The sequence below is a fragment of the Vanessa atalanta genome, chromosome 8 (genome assembly GCF_905147765.1).
Source record: "Vanessa atalanta chromosome 8, ilVanAtal1.2, whole genome shotgun sequence".
NCBI lineage: Eukaryota > Metazoa > Arthropoda > Insecta > Lepidoptera > Nymphalidae > Vanessa > Vanessa atalanta.
Genome location: NC_061878.1, coordinates 13,269,945 through 13,293,094, shown reverse-complemented (window position 1 = coordinate 13,293,094; position 23,150 = coordinate 13,269,945). Strand labels below are relative to the sequence as shown.

At 33.1% G+C, this 23,150-nt stretch overlaps 1 protein-coding gene across 1 annotated transcript in view; it reads left to right on the top strand.

Annotated features, from left to right (window-relative positions):
- Window positions 1–22,254, top strand: part of LOC125065994 — a 53,101-nt gene extending 30,847 nt beyond the window's left edge. Inside the window, exons 5-7 of the mRNA XM_047673867.1 lie at window positions 20,218–20,322; window positions 20,655–20,830; window positions 20,978–22,254. Coding sequence (XP_047529823.1) covers window positions 20,218–20,322; window positions 20,655–20,830; window positions 20,978–21,092 — 396 coding nt within the window. The 3' untranslated portion in view covers window positions 21,093–22,254. The remainder of the gene's footprint in view (window positions 1–20,217; window positions 20,323–20,654; window positions 20,831–20,977) is intronic.
- The last annotated feature ends 896 nt before the right edge of the window (window positions 22,255–23,150 follow it).

The window sequence follows — 23,150 nt, the reverse complement described above, 5'->3', positions numbered from 1 at the left end:
GCCCACAAATGGTTTACTGAACTCGGATCGCAATCGTTATGTGTATAAACTAGTCATTAGTTTGTGTCGTAATAACAATACACAATAAGATTTTCAGATATTAAAACAAGAGCATAAACTCGGTTATATTGAAATAAAACGAGGCTCTCAATTCGTTTGTTCTAATTTTGTTTTATACTTCAGTATTCTGTCTCTTTGAATCGATATGAAAACTTAGTTTTTTGTTGTTTATATTCTCAGAGGATTATTTAAAGACGTTTTTGTTAAATTTTATTTAAAAATAATTAACAGTCCGTAAATGGGCTTTTATTTTTTAATTTTATTTTAATAATGCTAACAGTTTAACTACCCTAGATAACAAGTCATACCAATTTTATTGTTAAAATATTATCTGTATTTGTGGTCGCGTCAGTACTCCGATCCAGCTAGGGCCGTCCCTTTCACCTGCTAGAACCTACATTCTAGATTCTAGACCAAGACCAGCGGCTGCGCCGGAAAGCGCGGGCCACTATTAACAAATATCCTGTCACACGTCGCGATTACATTACCAAATGCTTTTAACGCCGTAGCTTTATTACATAATACAAATAAACGGGTTTAACTATATCAATGAAAATAAAATCTTGTGTCATAAAGAAAAGGTCATTGTATATACCTACCCAGACTCAATCAGAGCACATTCTATCGCAAAACAGCAATACTTAGTATTATTATGTTGTGTGCCGGTTTAAAGGGTGAGAGAGCCAGTGTAACTACAGGCACACGCGACATAATAACTTAGCTCCCCAAGGGAGGTGGTGCAATGGCAAGGAATGTTTAAAATTGATTACAACGCGAATGTCTATACATTTCCAAGTCTGAATACCAATTTAAAAATTATGTATATATTTTTGGTTTTCGTTAATTATTATATATATATATATAGTTTGTTATTGTTTTTGATAAATATTGGTATTCATTTAACCGGTAACTCGATTCAGTGCAGACGCAGGGAAATCTTTGAGATAATGACGATTTCTATCCGTGTCCATCTTCGGGCTGAGAAGTAAGTTATTGGGGTCACACACACAGTCTCGTAACCGCTGAGGTGTAATGACAGTTTAATTTAGCCACAATTTATATAAAGGTGTTATTTATTGCTTTGATAGACAATTTTCAAATCTAGTCAACATAGACGATATTATGTTGGAGATATAAATTGAGACGAGGTAACTCAGTGGAGTCACCACATGGATTCGAACTGAAGGTTTAAATTTGGGCAATCGCCTTCGAGTTTTCATGTGGTTATAGAATCTATATATGTATATATAAATTCATATCGTGTTTTGCTTTGAAATCGGAATGTAACTGGTGATATCCTAACAGATGTGCAGTAACACACAGGTATTTGCAAACCATAACTGCTTTGTTGGTCTGGCAGCAAATCAAATCAAACCCCGACTTGGGACAGTAAGAAAAATGTTTTTTTTTTTAATTTAGCAGTTCTTAATAGGATACCGGAGTTTAGAAGCTGTGACGTATACAACTCCGGACCAGATTTTGTATAGAGCTGTACCTGAACTCTTTTCGGTCTAATCTGATTTCCTCTATTCCACCCTCTATTTCCTGTGTACATTTGAATAGAGACTGCGCAGAAACTTGTGCATTGTAATATGTTCAGTGGTGGTGGTGAGTCTCTTGACAATGGCCCGAGTGGTCGAAATCGGTCAGCAGGTCATCAAGCTACACCAAGTATTTGAACAATGAATAAACAATGCGATCTAACGACAAGAATTTCTATATAATTGTGAAAGTATTTATAATGATATGCGCGTGCGCTGTTGAGGCTGAATGCCTAACAGAACGTTCTATGAAGATTTATTACTCGATATATGTTTGCTTGTAAATAAATAAATCGTTTCACCAATTAACCCGTCATCTGCTTTGTTATGAACATAGCACAACATGTCCTGTCCGTCAATCTGAAATAGTAATTACACGCAATGATGAATAGTATTACAAATTTGACTAACATCTGCCTTATCGTCATGCATATGAATAAAATGCAGATATAAAAATCGGCCTGGACAACTTTTTTATTTATTTTATTAAGGCTGGTTGCCACAGTTCATACATATTTCCATTGTCACAAATATGTACCATTCCTTACAACAATGCGTCGTCAATTTCGGGAACTAAGATTTTTTATTTATTTATTATACAAAACTGTATACATATTATTACAGGACATGGTTGTCTCAATTTGATATAACAGCACGTTTAATAATAATATTGATGTGTAAGCTATATTATTGTTTAGGAAGGATCTAATATCATGGATCTTTGAATTAGAATTATACCATAATTCATTTTGGATTCGTGAAAATTTTTACTTTTTAATTTTGGCGAAGGTGTATATTTTGTTTTGTTACTGGAACTTGGGTAGCAAAACTAAAGTGGAAATAAGTAGTTGAGTGGAATAGAGATGTATTCTAAATTACCACCAACCAACTACGAATCACATATTGTACTGGAGAAGTGTGTGTGGAAACACAGGTGCACTCTGTATTCCCTCACTCTCTAATCTGACGAGACGGCAAATCCGACAGCCAGAAAGTGTTCAGACGCAGGACTTACAAGCTTAAAGTTAAACTCCGTACTGACACTAATTTTGTTTTACTCAATAACTTATTATCTAATACAGTAGCCACTAGACTTACCGTTTTAAGATAAAGATATATTAAACAAGAACTGCTTAGCACATTAATTATAAAATTAATTAATATCAAAAATTTCATATAAAATTGTATGAAATATGTACGTCTAAGGTTTGTTTATCTTTACTCCTCCATTGATTGGAAAGGATTTGTTGTGAAGTGGAAGGGATTTTTTGTCGAACAAATCCGATAATAAGTGCAATAAAGACGAATATTGAATGCGTTGATTGGAGAACGTTTACTACTATTGCGTATATTAACAACAGGAGATTTGAAGGTCGGATCTGCGACCGCAGCAGGCTTAGAAATGCGAACAAGCGTCATAGATAAGTAGATTCGAAAAATAACAGTTCTCTGGATTCTTGGTTGTAAACGTAAGATACAACTGTATTTTATATTTAACGAATACATCTTTTATAATCACGTGTACATATTTATGAATTGAGATATAAGTTGTTTTGCGACAGAGATTTCAATTCTTTGCACAATCGAACCATCGACGGACGATCATTAGAAAAACCATTGGAAGAAGGAAATCAACATTTTTCTATAATATTTTCTTACACTTTTGCAATTTTAAAACGGAGCGCGACATTATGGTTTCGAGGAAAGAATTATTAAATGATCGCTATACATTAATGTGATCGAAAAATATTACTTGGAAGTATAATTCGTTTTTATTTTTGTACAACTAGGAGTGTTGGTAGTATTAACTAATACAGTATATTTATTTAATTTCGTCTCCAACAAAAGATACATACCTACTAACTACATATTCTTAATATTAATATGTACTTAAGGCTTACAAGTGGTGTGCTCCTTGAATCGCAGGAGACGACAGCATGCACTAAGCAAAAAATATTTAAATACAGTAACGATAAAAAGCAGAAAAATAATACATAGCAGTAAAAAAACAAATATGAATTAAAAATATATTATACGTAAGAAATTAAGTCTGTATATCTGTCTATCAGTTACGCTTTCGCGCTCAAACCACTGAACCAAATTTGATGAGATTTGTATGACAGAAGCTGAGGGAAGGAAGGACAAAGACTTCTTATACTTAACACCTAACGACTACACTCTAAAACGCGACCGAAACCGGAGGTGAGAAAAGATGCAGTATAAATGTTGCTTTAAATATTTCAAAAATTAAAAAGCAATTGTTCAGACTCGAAGCCGCGACCTTGGGAAAACATCTACGAGTTTTATTCACTCTCTCAATACTTGTAATAGTAAAGATGATCTATAAGCACCGGCACCGTCTTGCTTCACGACTTATTCGTGATTTTATATATATATATAGTCGAGAAATATCTCTCGTCTCAATTAATCGCTGATTTCGTTTTGAGTAATCGTCCATTTGTCATCTGAAATACATTGTTATTGGAACTTTGGAAGAGCATATTTCGTAAATGGATTAAACTATCTTTCATTAAGTTGCTTTTATATTTAACCTGCGAGCAGGTTACATACATATATACATACTACAATATTATAAATAATAATTGAATTTGTATATACATGTGTATATACTATATTTTCAAACCCAAAACTGTAATTAGCTTAAAAAGTCTTAATCTGTGCCCTCTCGGTATAAATAAAACCCACAATAAAAAAAAATGTAACAGCTGTACTCATAAACGTCAATTAACTTTAATATCAATTAACTACATTCATTAAAAGAATATAATTGTAACCAATAATTTATTTGGGCTTTAACCATATTTTGTATATTTTTTCTCTTTGTGACGTTCAAACTTCAAAAGTACAAAGTATCATCATTCAGGCTTGTGTTATTATTAACAAAACTTTAAGTATCTCACGTCTCACGATCTGACTCCAGTCAGAGCGCCAGCTTGAGAGCCTAAATGAGTTTGTTATCGTTTCAAAAATCGTTTTAGTAATTTGTATACATACAAGTCAATGGTAATCCCCGAGTACACGTGCAAGTGACGGTTTTGCTTATACTAAACTTAAAAGGCCTAAAGGACGCTAAAGAACTACTACTTGGCTCTAAGCTTTCTTCTTTCTTTCCTTATTTCAATTAAAAATAGCGACAATATAACGACAAGAAAAATATAGTGCAAGTATAGTGTAATTTTTTATATTTATTTATTTATTATCTATAGTGCACTCAAATATTAAGCAGACAGCATAGCATATGCAGTAGGTTGAAATAGTGAATAAGCTCTAATTAAGAGGGGAGGGAGGAGAATTCTTACAAGCTATATTAATAAGGAGCGCCTAACTAACCCCTCCACCCCACCGACTACGTTCTGAGCCGAGATGCGATCTCAAGCTCGGAAGGGTTTAAACTTCAAGGCTCTGTCTAGTACTCGCCCCAACAACCGGTGACGCTGTAAAGGCCACTAGGGCGAACAGCACTACTACAAACAGACACAAAAAAAATGTACCTCTAAGTCTTCTCCGAGTGCGGCTGCTAGAGATGTCTGTTTATATTGTACGTTCAATTGTTCAATACAATCAGCAATTTCAGTGTTTACATTTTAAAATTATATTAACATATTATTATACCTTTTTGTGGATTTTTGTTAGTTTGTTTGTTACACTTTCACGTCTTAATTACTCAACCGAATATGAAAGACATACACGTTGCCAGGGGCAAAAAATTACACAACCACTGCCCCTTACATGCCCGCGGCAATTATTAAAAAATAAGCAATTTTCAATCTAGTCAAAAGCCTTTTTTTAAATCGGTTTCTGGTAAAGATAGATATGGAAATACTCCTGACTGCTAGCTTATTCCTCCACGCTGCTCTAATGCTGGTTGGTAGATATACATGTGGCAAAATTTCATTGAAATGAGGCACATGCAGGTTTCCTCGCGATATTTTTTTAGCCGCCGAGCACGAAATGAATTATAAGCACAAATTAAGCACATAAAAATTCAGTAGTACTTGCTACCCGCAATCGATTACAACGCGTCCAAACGACTTTACTTCACAAGAATATTTCCTTTAGGAAACATTAGCGGAATGTGATTAAGATAATCGAACAATAATGAGACACTTACTCAATCGAATACACTCTCGGCACGTTCGCGTTCTCATGCGATATCGACGCACAGACGGTATGTCTGACATGTTAGTAGACGGTATTAGTAAATTTATATTACGTTTTAAAATGGCGTTTATAACCTCCTCTTTTTGTTTAATTTTATTCTTAGATCTGAAAATGATTTTTATTATAGTATTGGTAAGCCAGGCATATGGGCCAAGGGATATAACATCTTATCTCCCAAGAACTAAGATGTCATATCGCTTGCACCTGCAGATACACTAATTCACCCTTCAAACCGGAACACAAGACAACAATACGCGATGCTTGGGTGATGTATGAATTACGAATTGAAAAAGAAGAAAACATCGAAATATAAAATCCAGAGAGACGAGGCCATACTCATTTGTTTTACACAAAATAAAATGTCTATTACAGTTAATAAAATGTTTAGTTTATACAATTGTGTAAGGACATATTTCAAAATACAAATATTTAATACGTTAACAAGTTATGAAAGAAGCGCCGGTACAAGCGTGGCGGCGCAGGCGCAGGTAATGCAATATATACTCGTATTTACAAGACAATCAGTCACGCCTTGAAACCAAATACCTTTATTAAGAAACCAGCATTTCAAGGATATTCAAACGGACGAATTATAGCTTCTTGCTAACCTCGACGCGACTTCAGTTAAGAGCAAAAGACGCGTGCGGACTACATAACATCTTACGTCACTTATCGATCCTAACCTATAAATAAACTGTTTAACAGAAATAAAACAAACTGTTTTTATTTCTTCAAAATTATAAAAACAATGCTAATATCAATTTCACATGTTGAACCATAAATGGAGCCAGTATATCTGTATGTCTAAAGATATATAAGAATACCTAATCCTGGAAACCGTAAAGAAAAGGTCACACCGCACTGAAATTATATTATTATTATTATTATAAATATTAAAGAAACCGACGAAACAAATTTAGTTGTTAACAGATTATTTTTCTTATCAGTTTTATTTACATAAAAACAAGTCAGAAACACACGGATATTATAAAACGTCCACTATGGAACTCTACGTCAATGTTTGATGTAATATGTATTTAAAGTTTTAGTTTATCCCAAAAAATAACATTTTCAAGAACTACCAAAGAGTCCAGTTGGTTCCTTCTCGCACGTGCATTCTTCAGTATCTTTACGTTATTAATAAGATGTTAATATTTGAAACACCTTCCGTCACAGCGATGTTATTGTATGCATTTCGCTTTTGTTTTTCAAATAAGCGTAACTCATTATGTTAATCTGTCACAAGAATGGCCGCAAAATTGGAAAGTGCGCTCCAGATGAATTGTGGTTTTCTACCGACCACCTGCTTTTACTCTTTATACACACAGCCTAAATTATGAGAACAGCGTTTTTTCTTCTCTGGCGTCGACGTTACAGGCCATTCGAAATTGTCAGACTGATGTTTGACAACTTTGCTTATACTTTACTTATATTATGTGATCAGGTATTTTGACTCGAGTGGAGGTACAGTCGAAATATTCCAATTGAATTATCTATTAATACCCTACAACATGTAAGCTAACCAATAGAACAATATTACATTCCAATATTGATCTCAAATCTCAGGTCCCAAACATTACGAGTTAATGACAAGAATTTTTCAGTAACAGCATAGATTTTGATAGATGACAGCGTCAATGTCGTAGCTAACTAGTTCCAATAGTTTTTCAATTAATAGCCTAGCTAGAATGGCTAATTTAAGTTGACTGCGATAAAATGCCGGTAACCCACTGAGTTTCTTTCGTCGGTTCTTTTCCGGTGAGGGTATTTTTTTTCCGAACCTGTCGTAGTGTTTAAATTCACAATCAATAAGTAAGTGTAATGTTTATATATCGATTGAGGGAATTTTATTAGTACAATACTGTATACGACAGTGTATACTATTTTTTTTTTGTTTTACATTAGCAGCCCGTAAATGTCCCACTGCTGGGATAAAGGCCTCCTCTCCCTTCGAGGAGAAGGTTTGGAGCATATTCCACCACGCTGCTCCAATGCGGGTTGGCGGAATACACATGTGGCAGAATTTCGTTGAAATTAGACACATGCAGGTTTCCTCACGATGTTTTCCTTCACCGCCGAGCACGAGATGAATTATAAACACAAATTAAGCACATGAAATTTCAGTGGTGCATGCCTGGGTTTGAACCCGAAATCATCGGTTAAGATGCACGCGTTCTAACCACTGGGCCATCTCGGCTCTTGTACACTATGTTACAATACAATTTTATTATTATAGGTAAAGGGCTCGAAGGGGATATCGGCTATCAAAGCCGGGTTTTCATCTAGTCACTATTAAAACCTTGCGCAAATGTTGCTACTGAAAACACTAATACGTCATTATATATGTTTTGTTATTCGTCGCCTGTAGTTTAGTCGCGAGCTCTTTACATTTGTTGATGATTTTTATAAAAATAAAATATATTTTTCCCTTCACTTGAAAGAAGACGTGTGTGACTAAAATCACTGCAATTTAGTAGCATCGCCATTAAGCAATTACTGACAACAGTTTGTAATTACTTCGTTCGTTTTAAGTAGCGTGTGAGAAAGTTCTTGCAGTGATTTGAACCAAACATATATTAATGCTATTAAAAATAATATATAATGCAATATACAAAAAATATTTCGCACGTGACATTGGCGAAATAATCTGTCTTTTTGGCACAAATAAAAGCCAGAAAAAAAAAAAGAAAAAAATATTCAAGGGTATTCAAAATGCAATCGTTTTGATTGCGATTTGCCATAGTAACTTTCGTTTGTTCATATAAAATATGTTTTTACAAACAACTACTAACTAGAATTCAAAAGAATTAAGTACGCATTGAAAACCTTTACTAAAAACTGTATCTTAAGCTTTATAATGACAATCCTGCAATCAATGGGACTGGAAGTAATCTATATAATACGCGAATTTTAACTTTGCCGTTTAAATATTAGTTGCTCTCGTGCGTTCAGTAACGTCGATTAGAGGAGCAAGTCTTTAAGGAGCTGACAAGTATCATATATCGGGCTTAGAATTGAGGTTTATGTTCTTAATTCATTGTAAGAGGTTCAAAAGTTTCGTATTCAGCGATTAATCACCGCTCGTAATCAAAACTGTAATATATATATATATATACATACAGGTCCCCACCCCCATTGTAGCAGCGTAATGAAAGATGAGAGAAGATCCCAGCCATGAGACTGGCATCTTCTATTTTAATTTATTTAATTGATTTCCAAATTTAATCTAAATATAAATTTCTTAAGTAAGCTTTTAAAAGAACATTTGAATCGTCAATTCACAGATTTTCTTTAATATAAAGCTACTATCGTCTCGGTAAGAAACTCAGCAGTTAAACTTATCCAAAATTTGATGTACTTACAAAGTTCCATAACAAATACAATTAAATTTAAATAATAATATACTCTGTATTAACTCCATGCTTTTTTATAATTTAAATAATCTTTTGATTATTTATTAATATTTTTTTAACAAACATTTTGTACTTTTATGTAAAGAAGAAGGATTTAAATTAACGGAAAGATGAATACTAACGATAATATTGTGGTGCGAAGTTTTGTTAATGTCTCTACGGAATAAAAAATCTTGTACGATAACATCTTAATTGTGCTCGTGCGAAATGAGGCGGGTCGTTAGTAGTTTAAACAAGCGTGGATGATTAATTATTTTTTTTTCTATTTACATACATTCAATGTGTGTGAACGACTAAGCGAACTAACAGTTCCGTACCATAACAGTGTCCGCATTAGTGAATTTAGAGATAAGTGGTCGGATATGTCCTCATGTCTCTTAATTCTAATTAATTTCTAAGGCGTGATAAGGCGTGAACGACGTGGGCCACTTTCCAAGACTTCTAGGATAAAGGGGACTCGCGCTCCTTTAAAGGGTTATCTGGTATTACTTAAGGAACCGTTAAAAATAGATTTTGATTTTCATAATACAAAAACTAACTCCTCTGAACTTTCGTCCCAATTTTCGAGTAATATTATTTCTTTCCTTTAATTGCGAATTGTGTATTAATACATTATGTACACGCTGCTAATATTCTTGCATCCTTTCACAATATTTGATTTATGCAATAGCTCATTTTAATTTTAAATTATATACTTATTAAAGTCCTAAATATAGTAAGTAACGTTTAAGTAAATTATAATTATTTTTCATTACTATTTACTAAAAACCTTTTATTATAAAACTCGAAACCCAAAATGAGAAGGTAGGTAGTTACATTTCAATACAAGTACCGTATTTTGCTGTCATCTGTACCTTTGTATTTATTACAATGAGTTTAATATGATTATGTTGTCTCATGGTTAAATTTTACCGATCAAAGCTTAGAATCGATCAGCGCTATTCATTGAACAATAAATTATAAACACAATACAACATTAATTCAGTACTGGAGTCAGGTGCAATTGACATATAGACGGCATTCAGCAGGTGAGGCCGCGGCGCGCCGGTCTGCGAGTGCAGAGTAGCCGCAAACTACTAGATTTCGACACCGCGTGCCTATGTCTTTCGCAATAAGAAACACTCCCTAGCGCTCTGGGAGCTATCGGCCGTGACAGAAGGAATCGCGGATTTTTGTGTAAAAAAATATATAAATACAATAATACATATACGATCGTCTTTGTACAATTAAAATGTACATTATATACAAAGACGATCCAATAGACAAATTTGATCTATATATATATCTCTGATCTTTAGTTATGTTGCATGACGAATTCAGTTACAGGTAAAGATTTTAAGTCATCCCTCACCGTTTTGTAAGGGATATCTTAACTATTAATAATTTACATATCAAACAGAAACTTAGAATCTAAACTGGCAAAAAAATGCAATCTTTATCAACACGAGAAGTTCGTGAAAGTGTTTGACATACACATATGACGTCACGTGTCCACAGATACAACCAACCACTTTTTATTTACTTTGCCAAAGAGATACTAATTATAGAAACGTATTTGTATTACTGACAAATAACATTGTACAGCACTCGACATTGCTTGCACTCATATTTATTAAATCAAAAATAACATATTACTTAGTCGTGTAGGTATCACATGAATGCCCTTTTGAATCGTCAAGTTGTATTTAATTATAATGTAAAGCTACAATTATAATTGATTAATTGTTTGTGACATACAAACATTGGGTAGGTAGGGGTATAATCTCATTCACGGTAGCATGCGTAAGCGATCCCGTGGCGCCCGCCGAAAAGACGGAGAGGGTACCGCTGGTTTTTAGTGGGTATTCCGGTGTACTTGGGCGCACTCGGCGTCCAGGGCACCGGCGAGTCCCACAAAATCACCCCCCACTTCACATCACGTGGGCTAAGCGCGTAACGCGTTTGCAAGCGAGAAAAAAATAGGAAAAGAAAATGGGGTTATAATCTCCGGAATTAACAATCCAATTCTAAAAAAAATTCACTGGTAGTACATTGTACATTATTTTTAAGTGCTATAAAATATTTATAACACATAATTTCCATTAGTAATAAAGTGCACCCGTGCGACGCCGGGCGGGCCGCTAGTGAATTAATAATCATACAAGAAAATCTGAACTATGCAATGGCTCCTCTCTAAACAATGACGATAAGCAATTTAACTTTATTTTGTTAATAATGTAACTCGACTTTACTTTTATTTTAGATAAATACTCATACTTTTCAATCCAGAAACACAAAAAGCTTTTTAGAAACTACGAATACAATTTAAAAAAATAATAAATTACAAATCAACAAATAATTAAATGTTAATTCGAATGTAAATATTCGTAATGTCACTCTCATAGAACATAACATTTTGTTATATTTAAGAAGATTCCTCGTTATCTACGATGTAGAAAGTTGGGTCGGAAGAGATGACGCAACGTCGCCAGCATCATGGTATCAGCGGCGCCGGATCGATGTGAAAACTATGCGGTAATTATTATATAACATATTCAATACAATATTTCTCATAATCACTTCACTTGAAGGTTTTTACCAAGTGCATTTAATATTAACAGAATTTTTACTCGATTACAACAAGGAGAAAGTCGCACGTCAGTATATAAATATAGTCTGCGGCCACCATGTATCTTTGTATTGTTAAGCTGTTTTGTCGCCAAAGTACAGATAATGTCTGTACGTTACTATATGCAAGTGTAAGGCACAAACATACGTTGATTATATTCAATTATATACGAGTACCGATATAATTTAGTAGCTGGTAACTACTGTGTTTTTGCCGGCTCATCTCGGTAGAATATACATGACACGCCGGTTGTCGCGTTACATTAAATTGTTAAATGACGTGTATTTATTTATAAATGTATCAACATATTTATGAGGTGGTAGGGCTTCGTGCAAGTCTTTGTAGGTGCCACCGACTTATTAGATATTCTTCCGCAGCCTTCACGCGCTGTGGTTGGAAGGGTGAGTGAGCCAGTACCTACAGGTACCGGGGACAAAACATCTTAGTTCCAAAGTTTAGTGGTGCATTTGCGATGTAAGGAATGGTTAATATTTCTTATAGCGCCAATTTCTATGGGTGGTGGTTACATGTGGCTCATACGCCCGTCTGCCTACCTACGGAAAAAAATAGGATAGAGGTGTACACAGGTCTACCTACTTATCTATAACAAGAGATCTCTGCTTAAAACCCAAGAACAGTTAGTAATTATTTACATAACTTTATGTGGAGGGACAGCATAAACAAAAAAGTTCCTAATAAATAATAAAAACAGTACTTAATACTAAATACAGACTAAAGCACATAAGTCGTATGTTTATAAGACTCCTTTGTATGATTACTACGGGAAGTTTGAGTTCGAAAGACGAGCATCAAGGACAATAAAAGATTCGTAAAAGGAGTATTTTCTTAAGAAGAAACATCAAGAGATTTTTTCCTTATGTATGTAGGTACTTTAGCACGCTTAAGTGCAACTATTAGTTTTAGTTTTTCTCAATATATTTTACGAGAACAACCTTCTATAATCTATACAAAAGTGGGGTCATTACCCCCATTACCCCACTCTTGGATAGATTAATTAATTATTTTATTTATTATTCATAGGAAATATTTTAAACCTGATGGTAACTCACCTTCGCCCGTAGACATCGGCGCTACAATAAGTACCTCCTTAGAAGATCTACGTTGTTTTTTAAACGTTATTGTATTCTATAAGTTTTTCCATAATAAGCAACAACCTATCTGTAATAATAGGACTCAAGCCGCGACTGTAAATTCAAATAAGGTTTTATGTGTCAAAATAAATAAAAACAGTGTATAAAAACTCTTCCAACTAAATAAGTTTTAATTGTAAAAACGAAAGTATTAATTTATTATTCAAGATGAAAGTAACTTTTAAAGATCTAGTTTACGTTAACAACGGGTTTTTATGTTAATCTACGCAGTATGGTAATATATGACCCAGTTGGCTGCGTGTGAAGTTTCCTCTGCCAAGAGGTCGCGGGTTCGCTTCTGTGACGTGAAGTGATTACCGTATAGTTCGTGGCGTGAATTTTTTACCAATATAAATTCAAATTAACTGCATTCTTACTACACGCTGAGTTGGTGTGACTGAGCCGTTTATAGGCTATGTATTTTGTATAGAGCTCATGGCATTCAGGCCGCAAAATGACATTCTAGTGTTTTTTTTTTTTTTTATTTAAAAAGTACGTTTACAACTTTTCGCATTAATAATATTAGTAAGCTTCTCAACATAAACGTTGTACATATTATAGTTTCCCATAGTTACACTCAGAATTAACACCAGACTCTATTTAACATTTTATTGGTTCGTAGAATTTACAAAAAACAATGTGTTGCAAAATCGTTTTATAAAATAATGCTATTTTAAATAACATTTAATAAATATGAAAATATATAATTCTTCAGTTAATTTTACGCAAAATTTGATTTATTTTTTAGGAAATTGAATATTAAGTGCTATTTAATGAAATTATTTACAATTATATAATAAAATTGCTTACAACATAATTAAATAAATATATAATATAGGAATTGATGCTTAGATGCGTTTTTGAATCAACGTATAAAACTAATAATAATAAAATGGTCTCTTAAACCATTGCAACATTTTTTTATCCGCGTCTGTGGCGTCTCGCTTTAAATAAGACACATTTTATTTTCGCTTACTTCATTGCGATTTCAACAAAACGCTGCGCCGGCGCATCTGCCAAGATGTACTCGTTCACACATGCGCTATATATTGCGACATTACCTAAAAAGCCTTGTTTACATATCTGCTAAAGCACCACATTTAAAAAAATATATGTTTTCCGTTTAATTTTATCAGAATAAATATTTTTATACTAATATGATAACTTTAAGACGGAAAAATACTTTATATGGTGGTAGAATTAACTTGATAAATACCTACTCATAGCTATCTAGATGGGTAGCCCATAACGCCATGACGCCCGAACGCCATTTTTCAAAGGCATTATTGTAATTGGCGCATCAGTAGTATGGTTTTTTTTTTGCTGCAGTGGCGATAATACCTAAGTACCGCATTATCTCACAACAAAAATGGCCGAACAATCAATATACTTGTGGACATAAACAGTTTGATATTGGAAAGCAGACATATCGCGTTATTATTCTCAAACAAGCTCTCCATAAATCACAGGTTTTCACCTCCGGTCGCCTGTGAGACCTGACCGGCCTGACCCGTCACTCACGTACCAAATCGAACTCGGGCGTTAGGCTTTCTCACTACAACGTGCGATAAAATGACGATAGATTGCCGTTTTTATTTTACCCAAAACTTCAAATTCATCTCTTACTATGATTTTTGGTTTATATCGAATAAAAAAGACTCCAGTAATATACATAAATATTCCTCATAGATATTTAGAATTTATGACAGAGGTTCTAAACACCACGTTCAAAACACCACCAGACTGTTGAACTGTGTAATGGCGATCGACAGTTCCGTGTTCCGATTTTTGTATATTTCTATGTAAATAAAGCGGCGTTATTTGTAGTCGAGTGAAAAAATGTGTGAATCAATGATTTTGACAGATCGTTATTAATTCTCCTTGCCAGACAAAGATTTCCCTATTAATTTTTTTATAAACTACAAAAATATATTATTAATATTTATTATATTATATAGTAAAAGTTTTATTTTCGGTAATCATTCAATGTACCTTTTTATATGTGACCTGGTTATGTGGTTTAGAATAAAAGCCAAAATGGCAAGAAACACAAAGATTTTAATCATTTTTAATCCATCTCCTGCTCAATAGTTAGACAGAACAGCGTGAGGAAACCTGTCCTCGTACACTCACTATCAAGCATCAGTCGAGAAAGAGAATGATTTCGCTTATAAAAACATTTTCCTTGAGCGGTCTTTGTGCATCTGTGTGATATGAACGTTACTTAACTTATTTTTTACGTATAATAAGCAAACATTAAATTAATAAATATATAAGAACGATAAGTATTCTTAGTTTAAAATATTTGTACCTTTTTATTCTGGAGTAAAAATGAATATCTCCTGTGTTGTTATTAAAACAATAAATCTTGCAATAAACAATTCAACAAGCGACGACTAGTGAAGCAAGTTGTTGACATGTATTCCGATAAGAGTAAAAGCTGAGCCGGTGCAATACGTAATTGCAAAGCGAGACACGTCCCGAGATAGGAATTCACATGAACATTTCACGATGAAATTGACGACTTGTTTGAAGTATTTGCTAACTGGTAAATACTCTAAGGCGAGACACTTAGAGTGTAAATAAAATATATTGAAATAAATGACCCGGAGGCGATCGTTAAATTCTCAAGGTTTGCTATTATCTAAAATAAATAAATGAATGACGCTCTTTTTGGTGTAACCTCTTGCTTCAGCTTACAAAATTTCTACACATTATTTTTCTTTAATCTATAATTCTATACTAATATTATAAATATGAAAGTAAATCTGCCTGTCTGTCTGTTTATCGCTCTTTCACTGCCCAACCAATTAACCCAAGTTGATGAAATTGGTATGAAGCAAATTTGAACTCCGAAGAAGGACATAGGAAATGGCCTGAGTGCCATTTTTGCCTAACACATGACAACTAACCCCTAAAACGTGAGAGAAGACGCGGGCAACAACTAGTTTTTTAATAAAGCCGACATTTCATGATTACTTTGAAAGTCGCATATTATATTAAATATTGATTTAATTTTGCGACAAAATGTGATGATGTGTGTCTCATCATTATTAGAAACAAGAAACTCAAAGAAAAAAAATTAAATATAAATTTATTTATATATTTTGAGTGTTGTAATTAAACTATTGTCAGGAGGAATAGTTAAGCGCCATTACTGTTTTGTAAGCAGCAGTATTAAGCAATGTTTAATTCAAAAGAAGAGCTTAAAGACCATTTCAGTAATCTAATTTATTTTTGTAAACCTACTTACCGAGATCTTGTGTCAACTGCATCAGATAATTGAGTGAGGCAATCTTAATTCGTTAATTTATTCTCCCACGACACACTCTTTAATTCATTTACTTTTGAACGCGACTTAGTCCGCACTCCGCGCGAACTTGGAGCTCCAACTCATTGAGACAACGGAATGTACATTCTATGTAGGTAATTATAAAATGTACTCTGTACGCAATTATTGCCTTAAATTAAGTGAAGCTATTCGTCACTTCGAGTTCCTTCTCTATGATCTAAATTCATATAAATATAAATAATTAAATAAATAATAATAATTAGTAGTAGTATAATTTATAAATACACATTGAAACCTAAACCACAAACCGGAACACAACAATAATAAGTAACACTGCTTAGTGGTAGAACATATGGTGACTGGGGGTTGCCACGGGATTGGACAGTCTTACCACCAAGTATTACATTAAATAATTAATATAATTGGAGAATAGCCTATTCCAATAGAAGTAGGAATAAAGGCAAACATTAGATTTACGTATTTCATGCGATTTGCTAATAACTCAGCTATGTTGTGCACTACTAAGAGTTTATAATTAATATATTTTTATTCATAATACAACACTTTTACACTTAACTATTTATTTCCATTTTAATTTGACTTCGAAAATTTCGATAACAGTTTCGTCGACGTTCAGAACGTTTTTTTTTTTTGCAAATCCATAGTGAATGTGAGTGAGTGAGGAATCCATAGTCGACGAAACTGTTATCGAAATTTTCGAAGATTAATCAAGGTCTGAGCCGAGAAGGCTTAGTGATTAGAATCCGTGCATTTTAATCGATGATTTTGGGTTCAAACCCAGGCAAGTACCACTGAATTTTCATGCGCTTCATTTGTGTTTATAATTCATCTCGTGCTCGGGGTGAACACAAGGAAAACATCGTGAGGAAACCTGCATGAGTCTAATTTCAACGAAATTCTGCCACAAGCGTATTCCATCAACCCTCATTGGAGCAACCCGTGTTGGAATATGCTCCAAACCTTCTCCTTAAAGGGAGAGGATGCCTTAGCCCAACAATGGGAAATTTACAGGCTGATAATGTAAATTTAATGTGAAATCAAAGGTCTCGACTAAATATATTGTGTCCGTCTGTTGTCAAATGTTTTATTTGGCTTTTCTCCTCTTATGTTTGGAATAGAGTATATGCATCCACATTATTCGTAGTTGTAAATAAAAATAAAAAACAAATGTAATGAAAAAAAAAAAAAACTTGTCAACGAACTTAAACGAACGAAAAAAAACGTTCGAGTAAATTTTGTTCATAAACTAAAATAAATGAGGCGTAATATTTTGCCATCGGTATATTGTTTATTTGTGTCGTATTCGCAGCGTTCAAACATTACAAAACTCGGAGCTGCTCTCGCGCATGATAGATCGCCGCGAACAGCGCAACGACAAGTGTATCAAGGTAGTTCAGTTCAACCGCTTGCCTCATTGATCAATCGTTGATATGTTGTTGTATTCAAAATATGCAGAGAATTATTTACATATAAAATTTAATTTACATATAGAATTACAGTTCAATAAATCTTTCAATGTATATTAATCTAATTATACATTCCAAGAATCGATTTTATTGCAATCAAACTTAAAAAAGAGGTCTGACATTTTACTATTACATCTGAGTATTGTATTCTTTTTTTTTTATCTTTCTTTGTACTATCATAATATATTTAATCAAAAGTTAAAACTTAATAATAAGTCAAATAAATGTAAACACTGATTGGGAAGTCACTGGCCCCTAAGATACGGGTTCTCCTAGTTTAGGGGTACAGGGCCTCTTTAATGTATGTGATTTGATGTATTTACAATAAATATATTTGATTTGATTTTGATTCGAGAGTCTTCTAAGTATCTTTGATATGAAAGTAAGTCTAACTAAGTTCTTAATTCAAAAAATGCCAAGAAAACTTTAACCAAACATGTCATACATTACAGTCGACTAAATATAGATATATTATATTTCAAAGAACGAATAGCAATCCTTCGAAAGCCTATCATGTCAACATATCTATTATTATTATGGTATAAATATGTGCTGTTTTCAATCTATATTGGGTTAAACACAAACGCAAAAGCGAGAGGTGAGCCGCATTCCAAGCCGCCGTATCTTATAGATCACTATTCGCGACAGCAATTGATTCATTCGTGTTATTTGCAACTAAATGTAAATAAACATCTTCGTGTTACGTAAAGAACTCATCTCTGCGACTTCGTATAAATAGAATAGAAATATCTGACTAATTGATCTGAAAATCTATTACCTGCGTTTTATTAAAATACGTAAAAATAATTACGAAGAACATACAAGATTAGCGATGCATATATATTAGTAATTATATGTCATGTACAATTTTATTTGTATAGATAGATATTTGAAAAGTAGCACAAATCTAGACTAAGATTTACTTTGCTCTACTTCATACACAATCGCACTAACAAGTTTGACAATATGGCGGATAACGTCTGCAATATTTGAGTTTTAGTGACATATTATAAACTCGGAGCTTGTGGATTATAATGTTACCTATATTGTCAAGATTACGACGTTTAGGTGCTAGTTCTTCTGATTCTTAACTTCTGTACGAACTTGTTCACTCACCGCCATTTACTAAAACATAAATATCATGGCCATAACATAGTACAGGGCGAAAAGATCGTACAATTTTTTATTTAAAAATATGTTTTAAGAGCTTCTTAAAATGGATATTAAAAACTACTTTCTGATTATACGGTGAAAATACAACTCCGTTTAGCTAAGTCGACTAAAAAAAGTCAATCCGTATTCAATTCGAAAATTTGACATAGTTTGAATATATATAAAAAAAAAACGAAATACCTCAACCATTCGCGGAAATGTATTAATCTTATAGTATCTATGTTAAATCTAATAATCAAAATGTTATCTGTGAGCATAAATTTTGAAATGTTATTAAATTTTATAATTGACGTATCCAATTTACTTTTTTCTAAATAAATAATAACAGGATTAATTATTAAATAAAATAACATTTCCTAATTTAAAAATTGACAGATATGAACAGTCCCGCTCACAAATTTTTCTACTACCAAGCCTCACGACTCTGTATCATTTTGTAACGGTGTAAAAAATGAGTGAGCCAGTGTAATTAAAGTAAATCAGGCACACCATATAGATAGGCATAAGAAGAGGGTATTTCTTTTAAGGACACTATCAATGGACGAAGGCCTTTGCTCGTCTGCCAAAGTGCAAAAATATAACCAAAAAAAAAAAAACAAATGTATCAAGAGAAATGAACAAATTCTAATGCCGAATTCGTTAAGTTTCTAAAATAAATACCTACTATAAAACATGTTTTTCTATTAAAAAAAACAGAAACAACATTATTCAAATGTATGTTAGTAAGACGTTTTTTGTCAGTCAGTGTGTCGAGTGTCGACTGAATCAGGAAGTGAGGAGTGAACGCCTGCATTCCATCGTCCTGGCATCAGCTCACGCTAGCCGTGACCGAATCGTTTATCTTACATATAGACGCACGACTTTATATCTTTATATGATAATGTTATAACGCCTACAGACAATTATGATGAATCGTTAAATAATTATTTTAATTCTAACTTTCAAAGTATATAATGTTTAAATAGCAATAAATTCATGAAAGACGTTTATTAATTGTACAATTTTGACGATGCTAATGTAATTTGTTTGATCATATGAATTAGTAGACTTAACTTATACTTGAAACAAAAAATCATAATATAATAAAAAAAAATACGAATTACCGTACGTGTTGAATACGTAATTACTGTAAAACATAAATATATAATAAATTAACGAATTCAAATATATTTTGCTATAGCTTTACATTACATTGAAACCTATACCACGGTGATTCAAAAGTTTTTATATTATCCTACTTACATATAGTTTATTTCAGCTTAAGATATTGTATTGTATGTCCTAATGATGTAATATTTGATTATCTCCAGCTCGGACGGGTTCCCGTGAGCATGATGGTACCTCAGAGGTATGCGACACTGCCGCTACCGCCAGCGCCCTACGCGCCACCCCTTTACTATCCCGTGCCAGATGCGGTGAGTATAGTTAATTCCAATTAAAAAAACAATTAAAACCGTGATGGATGAGTAGTGTGAAAATCGAGATTAAATAGGGTTTTACATACGTATTTTATATGTATACCCATGGCCATCAATAAAAATTATGTTTATTTATTTATCCCGTATTGTGTCTATAACATTCAGATTTAACTTTGGTTATATTCAGTTAGGTTAAGATTACGTAGAATTCTGAATGAGTACGAATATTTCACAACAGGTGGCGCACGAGACATTTGAACAAAGTGAATACAATAAACGTAGTCGTAGACAAGAGCTATATGTATTTTATAAATGAAACGTGCTTCCAGCGAGTACGGCGACGTCGCTCGCCCCGCGCGGTGCGCACCGAGCGCCGCACGCGTCGCGGCCGCCGAGAGGACGCGCAACTAACTCGGTCCCTGGAGCGCATCCACCGCAAGCGACGCGCTGACAGAGAGCATCCATCCCTGGACGACTTGAAGAGAACTTACACGGGACTGGATAGGTGAGGATTTATATTGAATTTACTTATAGGCTAAGTACCATGTAAACCAGTCGATAGTTTTGGTATTGAAATATAACTATGTATTTTATATTCACTCAGAACGAGATGGACAGTATATAATAATACATAATATTCATGATCTCGCAGAGCGTACGCGGAGCAGTTCATCGCAGTGTGCGACGAGAGCCGGCACGCGGCGGAGCAGCACGACTCGCTTGCGAGCACAGCCACCGACTCCTCGCACTCGCACCACTCGCACTAGCACATACACACAGACACACAAACGTGACTCACACAATCTTCTATCTACGTATTCGTGCTATGAACTAGAGCTGCCAGAACGTTTGACATGACCAGAAATTTGGTACTATTGCTTGCTACCAACAAAAGCTTATTTGTTCCGTTAATAAAATTAAATCCGCTAAATTAGAGGCTTCGTGTGTGACCTGTAACCGCAATTACATAATATACGGACTATGTTAAAATTAATATAAGCAACTTATAAAAACTTATTACTCCTGACTAAATGTAATAGCAAAAGCAACAAAATATTTATAGTCGATTTCAATGGCAGGAGGAGTAAAGATAAATAAACAGATTCGATCTTGAATTAGTCGGGATCTTAAATAATATGGAGTATTAATTGTGGATTTGTGGAAAAATACGTCTTGAATGCCGATGACGTTGTTATTAGAATTTTAGAAGTAAAATTAAAGCGATTTCAAGTAGTAAAGTTAGATTATAAATAAAGACACTATTTACAATGCACAATACAGCTGTTATTTACAAATCGCATGGTATGTGTATTATGTGTATAAGGTTTGTTTATCTCTACTCCTCCGATTGGAATAGGCTATATGTACCTACTAGCCATATTAACTTGACAGTTTGACAGCAGACTGAAGTCGTGGCTTAGAATTAAATAACTCCGTATAGAAATTTTAATACAATATTAACTATCTTTTTATTTAAAATTGAGGCAAAAATTAATTATTATAATTATTAAATTATAAGTTGTAAATATTTTCTTAATATCGAGCAAAACAAAAGTATATTTCTTTTAATTTTTTTATTTATTTTATAGTTTTATACGATATTTATAAGTTTTATTTCTCTTGTATATCAACACGAGCTTACAGTGTAGAGAAGTATAGTAATGATATAAATATTTGATAAGTTAACACATTAATTAAGAGTATGGTACCAAACTAAACGGGATAGCTTTATGACTTTAGTTTTATGACTTACTAACACACTCAAACGTAACTTACTAACTCACGCACAACAATAACTAGTTTCGTTTTATTTATTTTTTTATAATACATTACACAAATATTCAATTTGATTCCTTCTAAACGTATACGTACCTATGGCTTATTTTATCTGTAGTAATTATATATCTTTTGTTCATGTTAAAATAAATAAAAATTCGTAATTTTAATAGTGACGTAAAAGTAAAAACTTATTCTAAATTAATAAAGGTATTCTGTATTTAATTTTTAACCTAAAAGTAACAGTAATTTTAATTTTTGGGTTTTATGGATAAGATGTTTTGATCACCGTAATTAACCCACCCTTACTAACCTAAATTTGTAATGTAAATTTGTTCTTTATCGTCAAATATCTGTGTTATTCCATACTTTAAGTTCTTTTTATTTAGTTATAGTTATTTACGTAGATGTAAAACATTATATCACTAAGATAAACCTACTTGAACAATTAGAAGTAAAAAATAAATAAATAAGACGTTTAATGTCATGCCTTGACATGACTTGTTGGCAAAAAAAAATTACAAAAATAATTTGACTACGGTCATTATTCTCTCGAAAATTATTTCTAGTTCGTATACGTGATATATCAAATTAAATCTCTTCTGACACGGAGTACTTGTACTTACTGATTATAATTAAAAAAACATTTACATCTTATATAATTTTGATTCTTAATTTTCCTAATAGATTATAAACCTCGACCACCATTAACATAAAATGTTTTATATCTGCATATAGCGTAAGTTAGAATAAAATGTATATTTGAACTCAAGTCCAATGTACCTAACCGGTGCCAAATTCTCGTCGAAAACGACATAATTGGTTTGTAAATAGCTAACACATCTAAATTTGCTCAATTTGCATTATTTAATTTAGATCTTAAAATAACTCTTAGTGTAATGTATCGATCATTATTATTCATTTGTTTTCGTTACCACTTTCGTTATTTCGACAACACAATACGTTTCTGGAGTAACGTAACTTTTTTGAGCGAGTCGCGTATTTTACTGAGATTAATTAGCTATATAAGTGAAGTTTCATTGTAAATA